This window comes from Triplophysa rosa, linkage group LG13 (assembly GCF_024868665.1).
Source record: "Triplophysa rosa linkage group LG13, Trosa_1v2, whole genome shotgun sequence".
Classification (NCBI taxonomy): Eukaryota; Metazoa; Chordata; class Actinopteri; order Cypriniformes; family Nemacheilidae; genus Triplophysa; species Triplophysa rosa.
In genome coordinates, this window is record NC_079902.1 from 1,827,693 (window position 1) to 1,845,000 (window position 17,308).

The 17,308-nt window shown below is 37.0% G+C and overlaps 3 protein-coding genes across 3 annotated transcripts; 1 reads left to right on the forward strand and 2 right to left on the reverse strand.

The window, feature by feature from the left end:
• Positions 1–464: 464 nt before the first annotated feature.
• rnf103 (ring finger protein 103) lies at positions 465–4,364 on the reverse strand. Its single transcript, XM_057349398.1, has 4 exons — positions 3,699–4,364; positions 3,485–3,627; positions 3,004–3,119; positions 465–2,700 (listed from the first exon to the last, which is right to left on the reverse strand). Exons 1-4 carry the CDS (start codon positions 3,922–3,924, stop codon positions 1,218–1,220), a joined length of 1,968 nt encoding a protein of 655 aa, XP_057205381.1. The 5' UTR covers positions 3,925–4,364; the 3' UTR covers positions 465–1,217.
• Positions 4,365–4,964: 600 nt separating this feature from the next.
• On the forward strand, positions 4,965–11,139 carry mxd3 (MAX dimerization protein 3). Its single transcript, XM_057349561.1, has 6 exons — positions 4,965–5,301; positions 5,943–6,045; positions 6,183–6,212; positions 6,303–6,417; positions 9,200–9,365; positions 9,797–11,139. The coding sequence occupies exons 1-6, from the start codon at positions 5,232–5,234 to the stop codon at positions 9,910–9,912; spliced, it is 600 nt and encodes a 199-aa protein (XP_057205544.1). The 5' UTR covers positions 4,965–5,231; the 3' UTR covers positions 9,913–11,139.
• A 1,109-nt stretch (positions 11,140–12,248) lies between these two features.
• prelid1a (PRELI domain containing 1a) lies at positions 12,249–15,371 on the reverse strand. The gene is made up of 6 exons (XM_057349614.1): positions 15,261–15,371; positions 14,568–14,682; positions 14,236–14,461; positions 13,415–13,528; positions 13,143–13,221; positions 12,249–13,060 (listed from the first exon to the last, which is right to left on the reverse strand). The coding sequence occupies exons 2-6, from the start codon at positions 14,657–14,659 to the stop codon at positions 12,939–12,941; spliced, it is 633 nt and encodes a 210-aa protein (XP_057205597.1). The 5' UTR covers positions 14,660–14,682; positions 15,261–15,371; the 3' UTR covers positions 12,249–12,938.
• Positions 15,372–17,308: the final 1,937 nt, after the last annotated feature.

Sequence of the window (17,308 nt, forward strand, 5' to 3'; positions counted from 1 at the left end):
CGAGGTCACGTGTTCACGGCCAAGAAATATCCATATTCAAGTTTCGTAGAAAACACTCGTTTACGCTCATTTACGTACTTAAAAAGTTTCATTAATAAAATACCACGATGATCATACTTTTTACTAACGTAAAAATAAAGAAGCTTTCATAAAAGTTTCTTTTTATTTCTTGTCATTATTTTGATGACCAGATAACTTTATTTTGTTTTTTCCTAAGTTTTGCAGTTGCTAGTGTTTTGGGTTGTTTAAGTCCAAGGAGGAGTCTCTCATTTTAAGACATGTCTCAGGTGTCACAGTTTTGAAGCCTTATTACAGTGTGCGATTAAAAAAAATCCTGAATTTTGCATGTTGTGTGCTGATACAAAAAATATGAATTGCAGCACCGCAGTTAAATGAAGTCCATAAATATGGTGACATTAGGCACTAAATGTGATCAAACTGAACGCATACACATGTAACATGGATGAACAAGTTGACTTTATTAAATTAAATGTCATTACAGATCTGTATTTCCAAATCACATTTAGACACCCAGCAGAAGGGGTAAAGGGTTCGGTAGTGTTAAGTAAACGAAAATGCTTTTCGGAGGTAATAAAACTACATGCTCCAACAAGAAAATAACTCCAGATGGAGTCATTGAAAACTGCATGTCATCGTAGACACAGTACACAGGGTAGTATTATTTAAAGCTACAACTGCTCTTTAAAATCTGATTCAAATGCCCACTGGGTTTATCCTTTTTTATAAAGATCCATTGATGTTTTTAAAACCCCAATGACTTCGCCCTCTCAATTTTAGAAAGATTAATCACATTTATATATCGAAGAGACACTGAACACATACAAGATGTAATTCTCAGATACATATGGATTTTTTACGTTGTCTTTGGGATGTACGATGAGTGCTACAACAGAGCATATTCAATCATATGCATTGAATTTACCATTCAATACTTCATTATTTGCATATTTTAGCCTTTAATATTTTCTTTTTTCCTAAGTACAAGGCATATGATCCAAGTCACATCTTTCCCCATCAAAAATATATCCAACAATATTGGAAATAATACATTTGCTCTTATACGCTAATAAGTGTGCAAATTACAACACAAAAAAAAAACGAGGAGCCAATGTTTTGAATCTAAAGACTAAGGATGAACACATCAAGTTTGTAGTTTTTTGTAGTTTTTAAGTAAGTGCAGGAAACAACGACACGGGCTATTCTGGTTCAAGCTGTTCAGTCGGATGAAGGTGCGTCACAGGTCTTTTCTTGTAGGATGGCCACCGGCACACAGGACAACAGTGCCGCCCGCCAACTAGCCAGACCACAATGCACTGCTGGTGAAACACATGACCACAGGGTAGGCCCATCACAAGGCAACCAGTTTCAAAGTTCTCAAGGCATACGACACACTCGGTGCAACGGAGCATGCCACAGGGCCAATGAGACCAGTCGTTGTCCTGTTCCTCTTCACCAGACCATGACTCTTCTTTGGCAGCCGAACAGCTGTCACGAGTGTCAAGAACTTCTGAGCCATAGGAACGTGATTCCCGTTCAAAGCTGGAGACGTCATTTGGGTTCGATTCATGTTTCTTTTGGTTATTATGGTCCACTTGGTTTGATTCCCCAGGCTGTGTGAGTTTGAACTTCCAGGTGGGTAGGTTCTTGATGTAGTCTATTGGCACGAGTGGGCGAAGCCAGAGATCTGGAAAAGCCAACCTTTCTAAAAGGAAACTGGGATCCTCGTCCCAGTCGGACTCAAAGTTCTGGAAGGAGGCAATGGGATGCACCAAATAGCTGGTGTACCAATCCCAGAGACTGGACAACCATTCTAGGTTGTTTGCATTTTGGTCTTCGTTGGTACATCTTCTTTTCTTCTCAAAATAGTCGATGAGAAGTCCATGGGCTAGATAAGTGCTGAGAAAAAGAGCTGGATGAGAAGAGTAGAAGGTCCAGTCGGCACGGACCCACGAGGCAACAGTAGTGGTGTCTGCGAAGCGCAGCAGTTTCAGGCTGTACTCGTAGAAGCTATCCAGGTAAGGAAGCTGTAGGAAACCAAGGATGGGTAGCCAGGAAATGATAAGTAAAGAATTGTAAGTCCCTAGCGTGCTGATCAAAACTACAAAGCGTTTTATGGTGGCTCCCTGCGTAATGAAAAGGTCCATCCACGCCATCAGATTGACGGTGACCAAACTTAAAACGAACAAGTCATTGACCTCAGGCTGCACAGAGCGGAGAAATGTGTCCATGGCGTGCAGGGAAATGAACTCTCCAGTGCTATTGCCGTATCTGTAGATACCCTCTGGTGTTTTGAGGATGTACGAGGGCATTCGCCGCACCCCGATCTCCTCTAGGCAGGTGTCATTGTCCCAGTTGCGCACGTCGACGAAGATAAACTCGATACGACCTGTGAATTTGATGCTGAGAGCTGAGAAGAAGGCTGGAGGCTGAACCAATTTGGCAAACAAGAACATTTTTACTGGCTGCTTTTCCATCTGGTACCAGTCATCCATTAGTTGCTGAGAGAAACGGATGGTTTTGATGCGCGAAGCGACGTGCGCAGTCATCCATTTAAAAATGTGCTCGGTTTCGATGCGTCTGCCATCATACTCCTTTAACATGACCTTCCCTTTGGATGCATAGGTCTGTGGGACAGACATGATTAGAGTGGACTTCATCCAGCCCCGTTTACGGCAATACCTAACAAAGACATGCAAAGGGGTTCATGAAGAGACAAGTTTTTGCATGCGTGTTCAAAACAAATATTAAAAATGCATTCAATGACTTCAATGCGTGTAACGTCTTGAACTTCTGGATGAAGATTCGTTTTGATATAACACGGCAAGGTTATTTCACCTCATCGAAGCAGAACACCCGTTTAATATTCATAATCAAAACATACTTTACAAACATATGAAATAAACCTGAAAACAAACGTGCATTCCAATCACCTTGCTGTATTTATCAGGTTGTTTTATACTCAGGTTTTGCGTGTGTTCTCACCTTGAGTCACTTGAACAGTTGAAAGTGCCTGTTCGAATGCCAAACTGGGAAACTTTCTGTACCATTTTGCTCCAGTTGGCAGTGCTCAACAGTGGATTTCTGTCTTGAGCTATAACCTGATATACAGGAAATATGTCATACACAAATATGCATACAAAACCATCATTCATATTTGCTGTGTAAAATAATTACTATTATTAATGGCTTTGAATCATTTGTCTCATCAAGACCAAATCCTTTTGTAAGACCTGAGAGTAAACTTTTTTTAATGGCCAACACCCATACTGATATCTAGAACAGGGTGGCGGATGATCAATGTAACATTAATTGATTCTACAATACAATCAAATAATAGCAAATGAGGTGAAAACCTAAATGAATTTAAAACAAACATTAGAAATTGTTATTCATTTCAGTTAAATTCGTAAATAATCGTTTAAGTTTCAGAACTTGTATGAAAAGGAAAACGGTTAATACTAACCTGAACTAACCAGATACCATCCTTAGTGTCCTCCACTAATTCATAAAAGTGCATTTCTCCACTGAAAGAGGTGCTGGAGTCAGATGCCACCTGCTCTTTCTCATTCTTCAGAGCGGAGTACAGCTCCCCCTGCATCAGTTCTCCTGCAAAGTAAACGCTGTAAGAGCTATCACACCGTTTTCACACTACAACAGGCAGATTTTGAGAGATTTACCCGAATTTTCCATCAGTTCCCTGACATCTCTCTTTTCTGCCAGGCCGGAGTATCCCAATCCACGACACTCCAAGATGGTTTTAAGTTTCTTAAAACTCAGAGTTACTGGATCCACCAGCTGGGTGGCGAAAAGTCCCGTTTCATACCAGACGACGGCCTCGAAAAGTCGAGACAGAATAAACAACATGAAAAAATACAGAAGCAAGAAGAAGAGTTTCCACCACATTTTATCGCTGTTGTGATCTAGCTACTTCGCTTCGCATCGAATGTCCAGTATTACGATACAATGTTTGTCTCCTGCAGAGGTTTAACACTCTACGACAGGACACGACGTGTGCTGTCCACAGTCCACTTCCATCGTCTTATATAATAATGTGGAGGCTGAACGTCAAAATAACAGCACACACACACAGATCCTCAGCAGGCCAGCGTGTGTGTTTGGCCCTCACTACTGCGCTTAACACCTCGCGCGAACACGCGCGCCGTTGTCGCATTTAATAAACATGCTGCTTTCGCGACAGATTTCACTCCACATAAAACCAAAGCGATGTTTTTTTTGGATATCCTGGTGAAGGTTGCGTCTGTCGGTGCGCATAAATCGTGTTGTCTGGAGGCTCTGGCTGATGATCAGCTGGTGCGCATAACAAACTGACGTCATACAGACACTTCTTCTTTTTTCGGTTTTATGGCGGATAGCACCAACGTAAAGGTGCATTATCGCCACCAACTGTGTTGGAGTGTGAACCAGAGTATGCACCCCCCCCAAAAAATAAAAATAACAATATATATATAACATAAATAAAACATTTTTTATTAATGATATTTAGATCTTCTAAATTCTCTTAATCAACTTTTAAGATAAAGAAATAAACTCTCTATTCCATAACATACAGACACTTCCGGTCAAATCTTTTTTTATAGAAAATAAAACTATTTATATAATACAAATATTACGTTTTACAGCTGTAGCTTACTTTATTGATTTTTAATTGAAAGTTTTTTTTTCGAAAAATAATTTTTTCTTTTCGCCTTTTACGCATAATGCTTTTTTAATGTCTGTTTGCCTTATCTTTGTTCAGGAATTTTTGTTTTAAAATAAATAAATATTATCATAACTTTTTTTTGTCATTGTTGGATTTCTATTATTAAATCAGTTTATTATGTTAACTTGTATTATCACTACAGGCTTTGAACTGTCACAAAATAAAAGCCCGCAGGATTTCAGCGTTTCTCAATGATCCCTCAAGTTCAACCGTTTAAATCTACTTTACAGGGGTGTAAATAGATTCTTACACTCATATTAAGATTACGTTTTCCTCATTTTTATATTAAGAGTGTTTAGCTCGGGGCTAATGTCACATATGGTCTAAAAGCATGTGTTGTTTTGGGAGCGGCCGCGCTCCCTATGTGGAGGGCGTGATGACACTGACGCGTATGACGTGGCGAGCTGGAGCAGCTGAACTGATCTCTTCACTTCAAATCAGATCATAGTCGCTTTCTGTTGGCGCTTTTTAAACAATATTGTGTGTTAAAATGGAGGTAAATACATGTAACATTCAAGTGCTCCTGCAAGCAGCTGAATATTTGGAAAGGAGAGAAAGAGGTATTACACGGGCTGTTCCTTTCTTGTTTCGTTTGCATTGACCGAGCCCGCTCACAACAATCTCCTGTTTGCGTGTATGTTTTTCACAGTGTTCAATGTTTGCGCATACCATTTTCTCATAGACGTGTTGAGTGGGATATCTTCGTTGCAGAGATCCGTTGTGTTTTGGTGCAGAAGTGAAATGGATCTTGTTGTTGATATTGTTGTGTTTGGTCCGGTGACCTACATTTCAGTTCTGTGTTGTACACAAAGGCGCGAAATCGTCACAGATTTGAAAATGTAGCAGCGCTGGCCGTTATTCTCATGTAGTTACAATGTATCAACTTTATAACTGAACGAGTTTACAAGGTTCGTTACTACGCGACGCCCCTTTTCAAATATTCTTGCAAACAAATCGATGGCGCCAAAACCAAAAGGCGCTCTCATACAGCTGATGTGATCTTTGTCACTGACAGACAGTGGATGCAAACCGTGTTGTGCTGGCAACGTGTGTTTGTTTATTTTTTTACGAAGAAAGAGACAACTATTTGTTGCCTGTTTAAACATATTTTGTTTCTTTTAAGCTTGTTTATAAACATGCCACAGAAAAGGAAGTGGGCTGGGTTATTGATGATTCGTACTGTGTGCTATATTTCTTTCAGAGGCCGAGCACGGTTATGCTTCAGTGCTTCCATTTTACAGTAAAGGAGAATCGGATAAGAGAAAGAAGCAGAAATCAAAGGGTCATTCACCCGGCAACAACAGGTGAGTTTGTGGACACGTTACAAGCTTTTGTACAGTGCTATTCTCTTTTGTAACGCCATTGCATAGTAGTATCTACATATTGAGGATTATTCTTCGTAACGGTAGTACAAAAATAACAATGTTTGCTTCGGTTTCAGGTCCGTTCACAACGAATTGGAGAAACACAGGTACTTTTTTAAGAAGTGAAACATGTTTTTGTGGTTTTGTCTGTATACAGTACATACATGATGTCAATGTGGCCGTGTTTGTGGTTGCAGGAGAGCTCAGCTGAGGAATTGTCTGGATCAGCTGAAGCAGCAGGTTCCTCTGTCCTCTGATTCAGCGAGGAACACAACCCTTAACCTGCTCAGACAAGCACAGGTGCACATCAAGGTGAGCAGCTTACTCGTGCACCACAAACCAAACATGAGCTTTTTGAATATACATGTTTTGAATTTAAACTTTATGATTCATATATACTGTAATAAAGTAATCTCCCTTAATTGGTGTGACTTTATACAAATAACATTGTTTGAATAAGACTACAACGTGGCAAAAAAAAAAAACAGGGTGCTACAGCTGATAAATACAATTGTGATTAAGCAAATTGTGCATTTTTCTGATACTCATTATAGACAGTTTCATCGAAGTTAACTTCCACTCTGTGTTCGGTTATATAACAATTTATTTTATATTAATATGAATGTTTATTGGATATTAATTGTTTTCAATTAAATTAAAACTTCTCGACAGTTATTGATTCTTTGCGGAGGTCTACCGGAAGTTAAGTTTGGGCCACATAACGTTTGTTTATGTTGATGCCGCTGAAACCATCTACATATCTTAATGTTTTTGCTTTTGCTGTGGAATTAATTAAAAAAGGTCATTTTCTTTTGCTCCTGTTGAAAAGACGTGATTTAAATAATATTCAAAAGGTTTTGTTAAATTTAAAAAGAAATTCACATCTGTCACCATTTTTATAATAATGAGTTACGTTTTGCACTGCGGGTGAAATGTGAAGGGAGAGTGAAATAATTGGTCCAATAATTTTCTCCAATTATAAATATTCACATTATTTTGTAAATGTTCAGCACAATTGTCTCAATAATATCTAATATTCGATATATAACGAAGCCATATTGGGAACTTTATTATTCATCCAGTTTATCTTGGCCTGGACAAATGTGAAATCTGCTTTATATTCAAGTCTAATAATTATTGCATTATGTGTATGTTACTCTGAAAATTGCAAAAGTAAACTGAGATTGCCCATAGCAGAATCCACAGGAGTCAACATTTACAATGTCTATACAAATATTAGCTTCAGTTCAAATGTAGTAGAGCCGGTTTCAGTGTTTTGGTGTGCCAATGAAGTTACCCTCAAGAATGGTATTGGTGCCGTCCCGTATACGGGACAGCTGATTTACTTCAAGATTTGACATGTGAATTATGGCTGTCACAATTATTAAATAATCGTCTCATCGCGATTGTTTGACCTCATTGCGATGGTTTCAGATCATCGCAATTATTGCACATCTCTGTAGAAGACACTAGGGGGAGCTGTAGTGCATCTGCATATTGCATATTTTAGTATGTATATTGTAACTAAAGCATGGTAATACTTGTAATATGTACTACCGTAACACTTTATCACTTAAAAAAAAAACTAAAGCATATACCATAGAAATAACCTGCTGTACAATTTAATATTATTTAAGATAATCTCAGTGTGAAAACCAGTCTACAGAAATGTAATTAACATAGAAATGTAATTAACATAGAAGTAAAATTGTATTGTAGTCTTGCAAGTGAGAAAAAACAGACTAGAAGTATTTCTTGACTTTAATTCACTCCTGATCAATTTACTTAATTTACAAGTATTTGGCGGTTGTATTATTGACAGGTAAATGCCTAAACTTTAAATATATGATGACCCAATTTTTTCCGATGTATTTCCAAGAAAAAAACAGTCTTATATTCAGAACAATGTGGTCGTTTTAAAGCTTAATTAAAAATGTATGCGAATTAAATGTTAAAGCTCTAAAACAGACAATTAATCGTCATAATCGCAATGATTTATTAGACAATTAATCGCCAGCCAGATTTCATAACCGTGACAGCCCTAATGTGAATTCTTATCTTATTGTGACAAACCTTATATCGTTGGAAAGGTCTAAGTCTGTTTGTATACGGGACAGTGGGGACACCCACATTTGCTTCCATATTTTTGTTGGAATTCTGATCTAATCGTGACAAACTATATATTGTTGGAAAGGTCCGAGACTCTAGAATACATTTTTCATCGGTGTTTTAGCAAATAAAGTATGTAGGAAGTGTAATTGATTCATAAATGCCAAGAGTGTGTATAAAAAAGTACTGCCCATGGAACGCTTACATTTACTGCAATACTTTGCATGTGAATTCTTATCTTATCATGACAAACGTTATATCGTTGGAAAGGTCTAAGACTCTAGAAAACACATTTGATCAGTGTTTTATAGAATAATTTATGTAGGAAGAGTAATTGATTCATAAATGAGTGTGCATCAAAAACATAGTTTCATACAAATTTCTTGTTTTGTTTACATGTTCCTGTGCTTTTTTATTTTTTTCATTGTGTCTGGTAATTGGAAAAGTAAAAAAAGTGAAAAAAGCATCCGTGATCAAATTTCAGATTTAGTGTTAAAACCAATGGAAGCCTATGGGGGCCCCCTAGTGGATTTTGGTGGTAGATCAGCTAAAACACTCAGACACTTCAAAATTTGGTGCATCAAGACCAAACCCCAAACAACACTTGGTGACCCTTGGGACTTATGAAATTTTGTGGCTGATCTGTAATTTTTTTAATGTCTTTTTTTATAAAAGAAAAACAAACTTTTTTGAGTTTTTTATTACAATAAACATAACAAAATAACTTAATTTTTTTGTGATTTCACTTTTCAGCAATAATCTGCTAATTCTCTTCCTTCAAACGAGACCAACCGTAGGTCTGTATTCCAAAGAATTCACGAGCCATTTTAGTGCCAACAGTGCGTTTTCATGTGTAGGCTCAAAAAGGGCTGCGCCAGTTAAGGGGTTGAGTTTTTTTTTAAACCAACCTGCGAAAGTGGTGAGAGGCAGAAGATATGGAGCAGGAACAGATTTTAACAGGTGATCTTTTGTCGTGCTGTTGCAGAAACTGCAGCAACAGGATGAGCGTGCCGAGTTGCTGAAGAATCGTCTGCGCTGGGAGCAGAGAGAACTGCGGATAAGGCTGGAGAAACTCCAGGGCAACACAGAGAGGATGCGCAATGACAGCCTTGGATCAGCCATGTCCTCCGAGAGGTCTGACTCAGACAGAGGTGAGCATCTGAACGTGAATACAAGATTATGATTAACATTAGAATTCACACCTCTCTTTTATTTTCTCTCTTATTTACCACTTAAACATTGAGACCGAAGAAAACCAGATTTGGTCAAATGTACCTGGGTAGCCACCGAAACTGGCTGTACGCAAAGGCTCTAAATATAGTTCTAAAAGCATTTTGGTTAAGTGAAGTCAACTAAAATATAACCTAGGCCTTAATATAAATAATACGTATACATATACATATTAAAACTTAAAAAAGATGTTTATGTTGAGGCACTAAAATTATTAACTTGAAATTAAAAACGAAAAGTGACTAGAAATGACAAAAGCATGAACATGAATTCAAAATATTACTATGAATTTTAGTAAGTAAAAATAATGAAATACAAGGTTAACGGGGTGATTGTTTGCTTGTAATTGCAGAGGACGTTGAAATTGATGTTGAAAGCATGGTGTGGACTCTGGAGTCAGATGGACTGGGATCATCTCACGCTGAGGTGGACCACAGCTATTCCTCATCCGATCATAACTGGTTATGACTGGATCAGACCCTCCCAGGCCTAGAGACATTACAAAACGGTATTAAGAGGACGAGGAACATCACGACAGCACTCACAGTTTGATGGGCTTTGCCTTTGTAGCTGCAGAAAAGCCTTACCTTTCTCACATTTTGAACCAACTGCCGCAAACCTTTCCAAAGCATGACTGGAATATTTTGTGTAGTGTATTCTTCACAAATTGGCATTATGGTGCTCTGGTGTACCATACACTCCGCATGCCACTTATTTGTTTTTCCTGACAAGTTATGATCACATCGTCTTCTATCCAGCTAATGAGCTTCACTTTAGGGTCAGCCTGCAGTACACATTTGCTTGCACTTAAATCTTTATTATCCGGCTTATTTAATTTGTTCGTTGTTATTCATTAAGTCTAGTTTTGACACATTGCACAAAGCAGACGCATGAGCACTTGCTATGTCTTCACATGTGTGTTGTTCCCTTGAGGATTGCTAATGTGTGATATGTTTATCAGCGTTTGATATGATTTTTTTCTAATGGGGAGGCTAATTCATAGGATACGTTGCAATTCAGATGCAGAAAATGCTTTCTTCAGATCAATGGATTTTGGGATTCATATTTTTTTCTCTTTTTTTTTTTTAAATGAGTTTGTTACTGGGTAGAGCTTGGCTTTAAATGATTGTTGATGAACTGCTATCTTGTATCGCCACAACTTTTATTTTTCATACTTTTTTATAAAATCCTGTGCTTTGGTTTATTTGAGTAAATCGAAGTTGGTGCTATTCGAACAACAAGCTATTACGCTGAGCCCTAAAACAGAAGCCAGAAAAAGATTATATAGTGAAGTATTTTTTTGTATAGTAGAGATAAAACGTGAACGTTCCCCTGAAACGTGTTAGTTAATGCTCATGTAAAAGAGTCTCTTTATTACCTTTTTTATTTTATTACACCTTTACAGTAATTTAGTACATCGGTAGTATTGACAAAATACCCAAGCTGTATTTGCAAACTGTTCAATATGTGCTCATATCACTCATTTATGCAAACTATTATGGACATGCCTTTTGTTTGAAGATGTTTGTACAGTAATCGTTGTAACGTACACATCAAAATGTACATTGTATATACATTGGACACCAAATGCCTTATGAACTAATGGTATGTCATTGGACCAAGAACACCTTTGTATTTATGTCTCTCCTTGTACTCATATGTAGCATTTTATTCTTTTTACCAACATAAACGTTTTGTACAAATAAATATTTTATGTATTTAATTTGAGTTGTCATTCTGTAAAGTCACTTTGGCTTTGTTAAAAAGTCTTGTTCTGGTTTCACAGCACCTCAGTAAAAGTCCTTACAAGTTTCTAAATTGTTAATACTACTATAGCCTAATAATAAATAGCACACGTCTTTGCAATGGGTGAGTTATGCCCCGAAACATCTACCAAAATGAGCAATAACTTTATTTTGTTTACAGTTAACTATTTATATTTCTTTTAAAGGGACAGTTAATTCTTTCTACATTTACTCACCCTCTCGTCATTCCTGTTTGACTTTCTTCTGCAGAACACAAAAGATGATGTTTTTAAGAACGTTGCTAAGCGAACCCATTAACTTTTATTGTATTGGACACAAAACCAATGAAAGTCAATGGGTACTGCCATTGTTCAGTTACCAACGTTCTTTAAAATATCTTCTTTTGTGTTCTGCAGAAGAGAGAAAGTCATGCAGGTTTGAAATGACATGAGGGTGAGTAAAAGAATTTTCATTTTTGGGTGAACTATTCCTGTAAATAACCTTGATATTAATGCAGCTGTGGAAAAAATTACGAGACCATTCCAAATTTTCATTTCAAATCAGCATTTCAAGATGTATTGTGGCCATTCCAGTTCAGTATGTGTATGACAAAATCATCCAAGAGCAATGTGAAAGACAGAGAACATGACAAGACTCGACTCATGAAAACTGACAAAAATAGAGGTTATCACATTAAAAAACAACCGTTGTGTTGCTTCAAAGTGAATAAGTTTGTATTGTGTTTGTAAGTCTTTGTATTTGAGGTCTGAAAAATACAGAGCAGCTTTAATGTTATTTTGACCTGTTTCTCCAGTTTTCATTTTCTGCAAATAGAAACAGTATTTGTATTTGAAATTTGTTTAAAAAATAGTGTTAGTAGTTTACAGAATGAAACAAAAACGATCATTTTACCTAAACACAATGCTATAGTCATTTTTAAAACCACAAAACGGTCTTTGAAATGGTCTCAATTACCACAGAACATATGATTATAGTATGAATCTGGTATTCAAATGAAATCACAAAGACAAACAAAAAAACAAATAGAAAATATTTATTAGTAATAACTGTTGATCACAAACAATTGTTAAAAGCTATAAAACATTGTCTCACGATTTCATTACACAAATCAGTTTCAGTCATTTAACATTTTGTCTAGCACAACTTTCACATTTGTATATGGACATTGACATCCACTGCAATACCATCAGACACATTCTCTCCAGTGCCAAAGATCAGGCCCTTCTGCAGAACACTACAGACATCTCACAGACTGCTGGAACTGTGGACCCATCAATGCAGACACAACTTCAATTTGAAGCAGTAAATAACATTGCTAAACAAGATCTCAGCCAGAGTGAATTTGAAGATTCAGAGATGGCCATCTTGGAAAGTTCTCATAATCAGAGAAGTTAAATTCATTTCTTTGTAAAGTTTTAAATGAAAGTCTTTGTAAAGAAAACATCTAAAATGCAAACATCTCGTGTGAAATTAGACTTGAAGGAGGAAGATGTTGCTGCATTAAATCAAGTTTACTGGAGGGCTTTTAGTTGAACCTAGTGTGGGTTCTTCAAATACTGTAGTACTTCAGCAGTAAAGAGCTGATGAGTTAAATCGTAAGAGACGCTCCAAACTACATCCTTTTCAGGGCCCTTGATGAAAGCGGTTGGGAACTGATGCTCTATATTACGGAATGGCACGGCTCTGTTCGGAGAGAGTCCAGGCACGCCGCCTGCCCCGCCATGTCCATCATACATACTGCTTCTTCTGTGCTTGAGAGGCCAAATCTTTAGCTTTCTCTTTGGCGGCGAGCGCAGTTTCACGGGCCTTCACAGTTGCGCTTTCTGCCAAAGTCCTCGTGGGTGTTTCACCTGCATGATGATCAGATCCAGCTTAGCGGAGGAGGTTTACAATCAAACAAATTAAACGGCCACTTCATGCCTGACATCTTACCTTGCATCCTGGCCAGGACGAACTCGAAGCCTTTCATGGTTTTGCTAACGTTGCTCTTAAACCGGGCAAGACCAAATTCCTGAAAATGGGATAGAGTTTAAAAACACATTCAGCCAAGTGTTGTAAAGGTCAAGGGAGGTTATTTAATCATTGCCACTAAACAACCGTCAGCTATAAACACCCCCCATGATGCCTGTCATCAACTGTTAAAATGTTTGAAATCAACAAGACCAAATCATGTTTACAAGCGTGCGTCTCTTTCACCGGCTGACCTGAATAGCTCTAGAGATGCCGTACAGGTTGGAGGAGATCCAGGCCTCTCTCTTGATCTCTGTCCAGTTGTTGTTGTCAGGGTTCACTCTGAAAACACATCGCTCTTCAATGCCCTACACAGAGAAAACATGATGCAGATTTTGTAGTCAGCACCTCATAGGAATGCAAGCAGGAATTTAGCCACTGCAGGATGGCAATAACGAATACTTTTCAAGCAACTAAAATCCTTCAAATACCAGCAGATCAAATATTAATACTCGATGTAGCAGAAATGTGTGTCTATTATTAATCACTAGGACAAGACGCATCGAATAAAACAGTCCACTATGTCAAAACATTTACAACAATCCTGATTCACCACTAGATGAATATAATAAATAACATTTATTACACCGTTCTCTGGAAGGTTTTTGGAAACTATTCCAACAAACACGGCACTGTGCGGAAACTTTTTTTTCACCGAGCACATTTTTTGCCTTAATTCTTAGTACTTCACTGCTGATAAATCTTTTACTGTTTTAAAATTATGAACCAATTTTCTTACAATGCCCTTTTCTGCCTATAAAGTATAATTTCCAATGTATCCAAATGTTGTACTATAAAAACACTACTGTTATTACTATTTGTAAAATATCAATACTCATTTTGTGATTCTACTAAAAAAACTGTAACTAAATTACTTGTGCCTAAACATATAGACTACATGGAATACTACCGTTAAGTGTAAAAATGCAAAGAAATATGGGTACTAAAATTGATTGTTTTTTTTAAACCAATTCAGCCGAACACAGCATGTATTAGAGACAGGACGGCAGCCCACCATGACACGAGCGTGGGTGATGTTCCAGGTCAGTGTGGTCATGCTTCTGCTCTCAGGATCCACTATCGAGTCCTCAATGATAAAAGCCTTCTGTGCCATGTGAGCCGGCAGAAACTTCTCCGCCCAGCGAGGAGCTCTGCTTGTTTTGGTCAACAGACGTCTGGAAATGAGCCGGTTGTCGGGAGTGACTTCCCGAAATATAATGTCTTCAGTCAAAACATGATTACTAGGTTGTAGAAATAAAATTAAACAGTTGGTCATAATATAACAAACAGACAGTAGAAGTTTTCATGGGTGATCAAATGTATGTGATGTGTACGTGATTCTTGTGCCTGTAGGGGTTGGGGTATCGCTGCCAGAAGGCCAGAAACACTTGGTCCCATGAGCTTTTCAGAAAGCCTGAACAGCTGAAATACTTCACCATTGTTCCCACTCAACCTGCTTGTGCTGAAAACGGCAAAAGAGAACAACAAGACTTTCTTAACTAAATGACACATGTAATAAAAGCCCGCAGGAACAGTGAGAAATCACATTTAGATGATAGAAACATCTCAACTGTCAAGAAGTGTTGTCTGAAGGCAAAGGACCCCCAAATATAAAAATGCTTCTGTGAGGGATCCCAGCCCGAAAATATAAAGACAGCTATATATTTTCACGTATAAAATTCTATCTAGATATAAACACCGAGAACTGAAACTGTAATCATGTTAGGTAAACGTTGACCCTTTAAACTCATATTAAAACAACTAATGTTTTGAAACTATGTACCAGTGTTTAGATTAACGTTATAATAAACAAACATGACGGCTTCGCTACCAAAAAACGGTTTAACTAACGTTCTATGTAAATTGTAATTCATGTAAAACTCCATTGAAAGCTATGCATTTGACACCTACACCTGGGTAGATCGATGTCTGGCTAGCTTACTGCTAACTCACGTTTACTGGTTTCTGAATGAAACGCACGAGCACATGTCCTGATTTCTAAACAAACCGACTCTGTCATGAACATGAATACACACTTACCACAGTAAACTGAAGATCGAGCGTTAAAAGAGATCTTCTATTCTACATTTCGTAAGCATGCATATGCATCCCGTACGTGGGGTTGACGAGAGGAAGGTCAACGTTGAGTCGAGGGACGTCACGTCCGGCTCGACCCTATGCCGTGTTGCGAATTATGACATCAAAGTACCGCGAAAGCGATTTGAAAGCACAGTTCTCAAGTCGATCTCGCGGTACTGGCGTGAAACACGCCGATCGGTCTGCGCAGCGGCGCATGAAGTCACATGAACCCGTCTACGTGCAGTTCATCATGACTTTAAAATCTGTTTGTTAAAATCGTTCTTGTGGGCGTTCAAATATGTTGTCATATTTGTTGAAATGATAAACTCTTAACAAAAAGTAACATTATTATTCATATCATTACAGTGCAATCTTCAGTATTATTTATCTCAATGCGATATTATATGTAAGTACTGCGGATGAAAAATATGTGGCTGTCGCCTGGGTTGAGCTGTAGGCTAGACCTCCAAGAGTGTCCTTTTTTCTATTTATGAATGTATTTCTGTTATATTTTCTTTTCTATTTATGGATGTATTTCTGTTATAATTTCTGTCACAACAAACAAAAGAGTAAGCGATTTCACGGCTCATTATGATGAATGATCAATTTACCGTCTTTTTATTAATAGTTTAAGTTATTTATCACATTCTTGGACATGTATGAAGTGTGTTAATAATATTTCATTAAAATCTGTAAAAACCTCTACACTCTTTTAAAAATACAAAACGATAATATTTTGAAGGTCCCCCACATGTAAGCAATTGTTTTCATTTGAACAGCACTTATCTGTTGCTTTGAAACCAAGAGATAAAACAAACTTTGTGAAATGTCTGTATTTGAAATGTTATTTTTTAAGACGACAATATTGCATAATTAAATGATACCGAGAAAATTCTTCAGCGTGATTTAAGAGTCAAAATACTTTCTAAAACAATTACCGTGTATGCTACGTATAGTTATAAATTCTTTGTACTTTCTAAATACATTCAGCTTCACTCCAAAACCTTAAAAACTACTTTAAAGGTCCAGAAGAGGGCGGAAAATTATTAGATTTATTCTAAACACGTTTAAAGAATTAACACTATACTGCTACATTCTAAAACATAACACATTTTAGTTAATTAGCACTATATATTTCATCTTCACATGCTACTTTTACAACAACCGAGTCAGAAAGTATAATTTACTTACCTTTACCTTACTTTTATACTTACTATAATTAAAAGTATTTCAAAATACTTTTCACCCACACACTAAAAAGTGATTAGTTGTCCCAACAACCATATTGTATTATGTTAAGTAGCTTCAACTTAAAAATATGCAAATGTATAACATTTTTAGTACAAATTTATCAGTACAAATGCTGTGAGGAATACCCATAAGCCCTTGCGCCTGAAAAGTTTGATTATTCATGCCTTTTTAAAAATAATAAGCACTTTGGGGGCATTAATATAGATGTTAATAAGATGTATAAAGACATTTGAGAAGTATTAATATTATTGATGTTGTTTTGTTGCGATTAATTGGTTCCGGTGAAGTTACCATTCAGGTGATTCGGGTTTGCTTTGGTAAGCATAGACCCTGTTCAGCCCATCATCACAATAAAGAAGACACACTTCTGTGGAGAATCATTCAATGACTGAAATCAAATCAGTCATCAATTACTTCAATACTACATATTATAATAATATATTTCAATATGAACATTAAGGTAAATTAATTAAATATTTAAGTACAGCCTACATGAGCACTGTGAGTTGATTGAACTCGTGCTACATAATTTTTTAAGTAAAGAAGGTCAAGTGAACTCAAGTGATTTTTGTGTAATCGCAACAAAGATCTCCTTAAGTTGAATTTACTTAAAAACTATAATGCAAAAATGGTACACATATATTTTAAGTCAACACGTAATTTTTTACAGTAAATAAATAACCTTTTGGAAAGGACAGGTACAATTTTATCAGAATGTGAACATAAAAATATATGTATCATATGTTTTTATGTTGGCT

Excerpts from the sequence above, each read along its gene's own strand:
- rnf103 (XM_057349398.1), bottom strand. The coding sequence starts at position 3,924 with ATGTGGTGGAAACTCTTCTTCTTGCTTCTGTATTTTTTCATGTTGTTT. Across the intron at positions 3,628-3,698 it reads GGAACTGATGGAAAATTCGG|GAGAACTGATGCAGGGGGAG; the intron begins GTAAATCTCTCA and ends TTTACTTTGCAG. Across the intron at positions 3,120-3,484 it reads ATGGTATCTGGTTAGTTCAG|GTTATAGCTCAAGACAGAAA; the intron begins GTTAGTATTAAC and ends CCTGTATATCAG.
- mxd3 (XM_057349561.1), top strand. The coding sequence starts at position 5,232 with ATGGAGGTAAATACATGTAACATTCAAGTGCTCCTGCAAGCAGCTGAA. Across the intron at positions 6,046-6,182 it reads CATTCACCCGGCAACAACAG|GTCCGTTCACAACGAATTGG; the intron begins GTGAGTTTGTGG and ends CTTCGGTTTCAG. Across the intron at positions 9,366-9,796 it reads GAGGTCTGACTCAGACAGAG|AGGACGTTGAAATTGATGTT; the intron begins GTGAGCATCTGA and ends TTGTAATTGCAG.
- prelid1a (XM_057349614.1), bottom strand. The coding sequence starts at position 14,659 with ATGGTGAAGTATTTCAGCTGTTCAGGCTTTCTGAAAAGCTCATGGGAC. Across the intron at positions 13,529-14,235 it reads TCACCCACGCTCGTGTCATG|GGCATTGAAGAGCGATGTGT; the intron begins GTGGGCTGCCGT and ends TTCTCTGTGTAG. Across the intron at positions 13,061-13,142 it reads CGTCCTGGCCAGGATGCAAG|GTGAAACACCCACGAGGACT; the intron begins GTAAGATGTCAG and ends ATCATCATGCAG.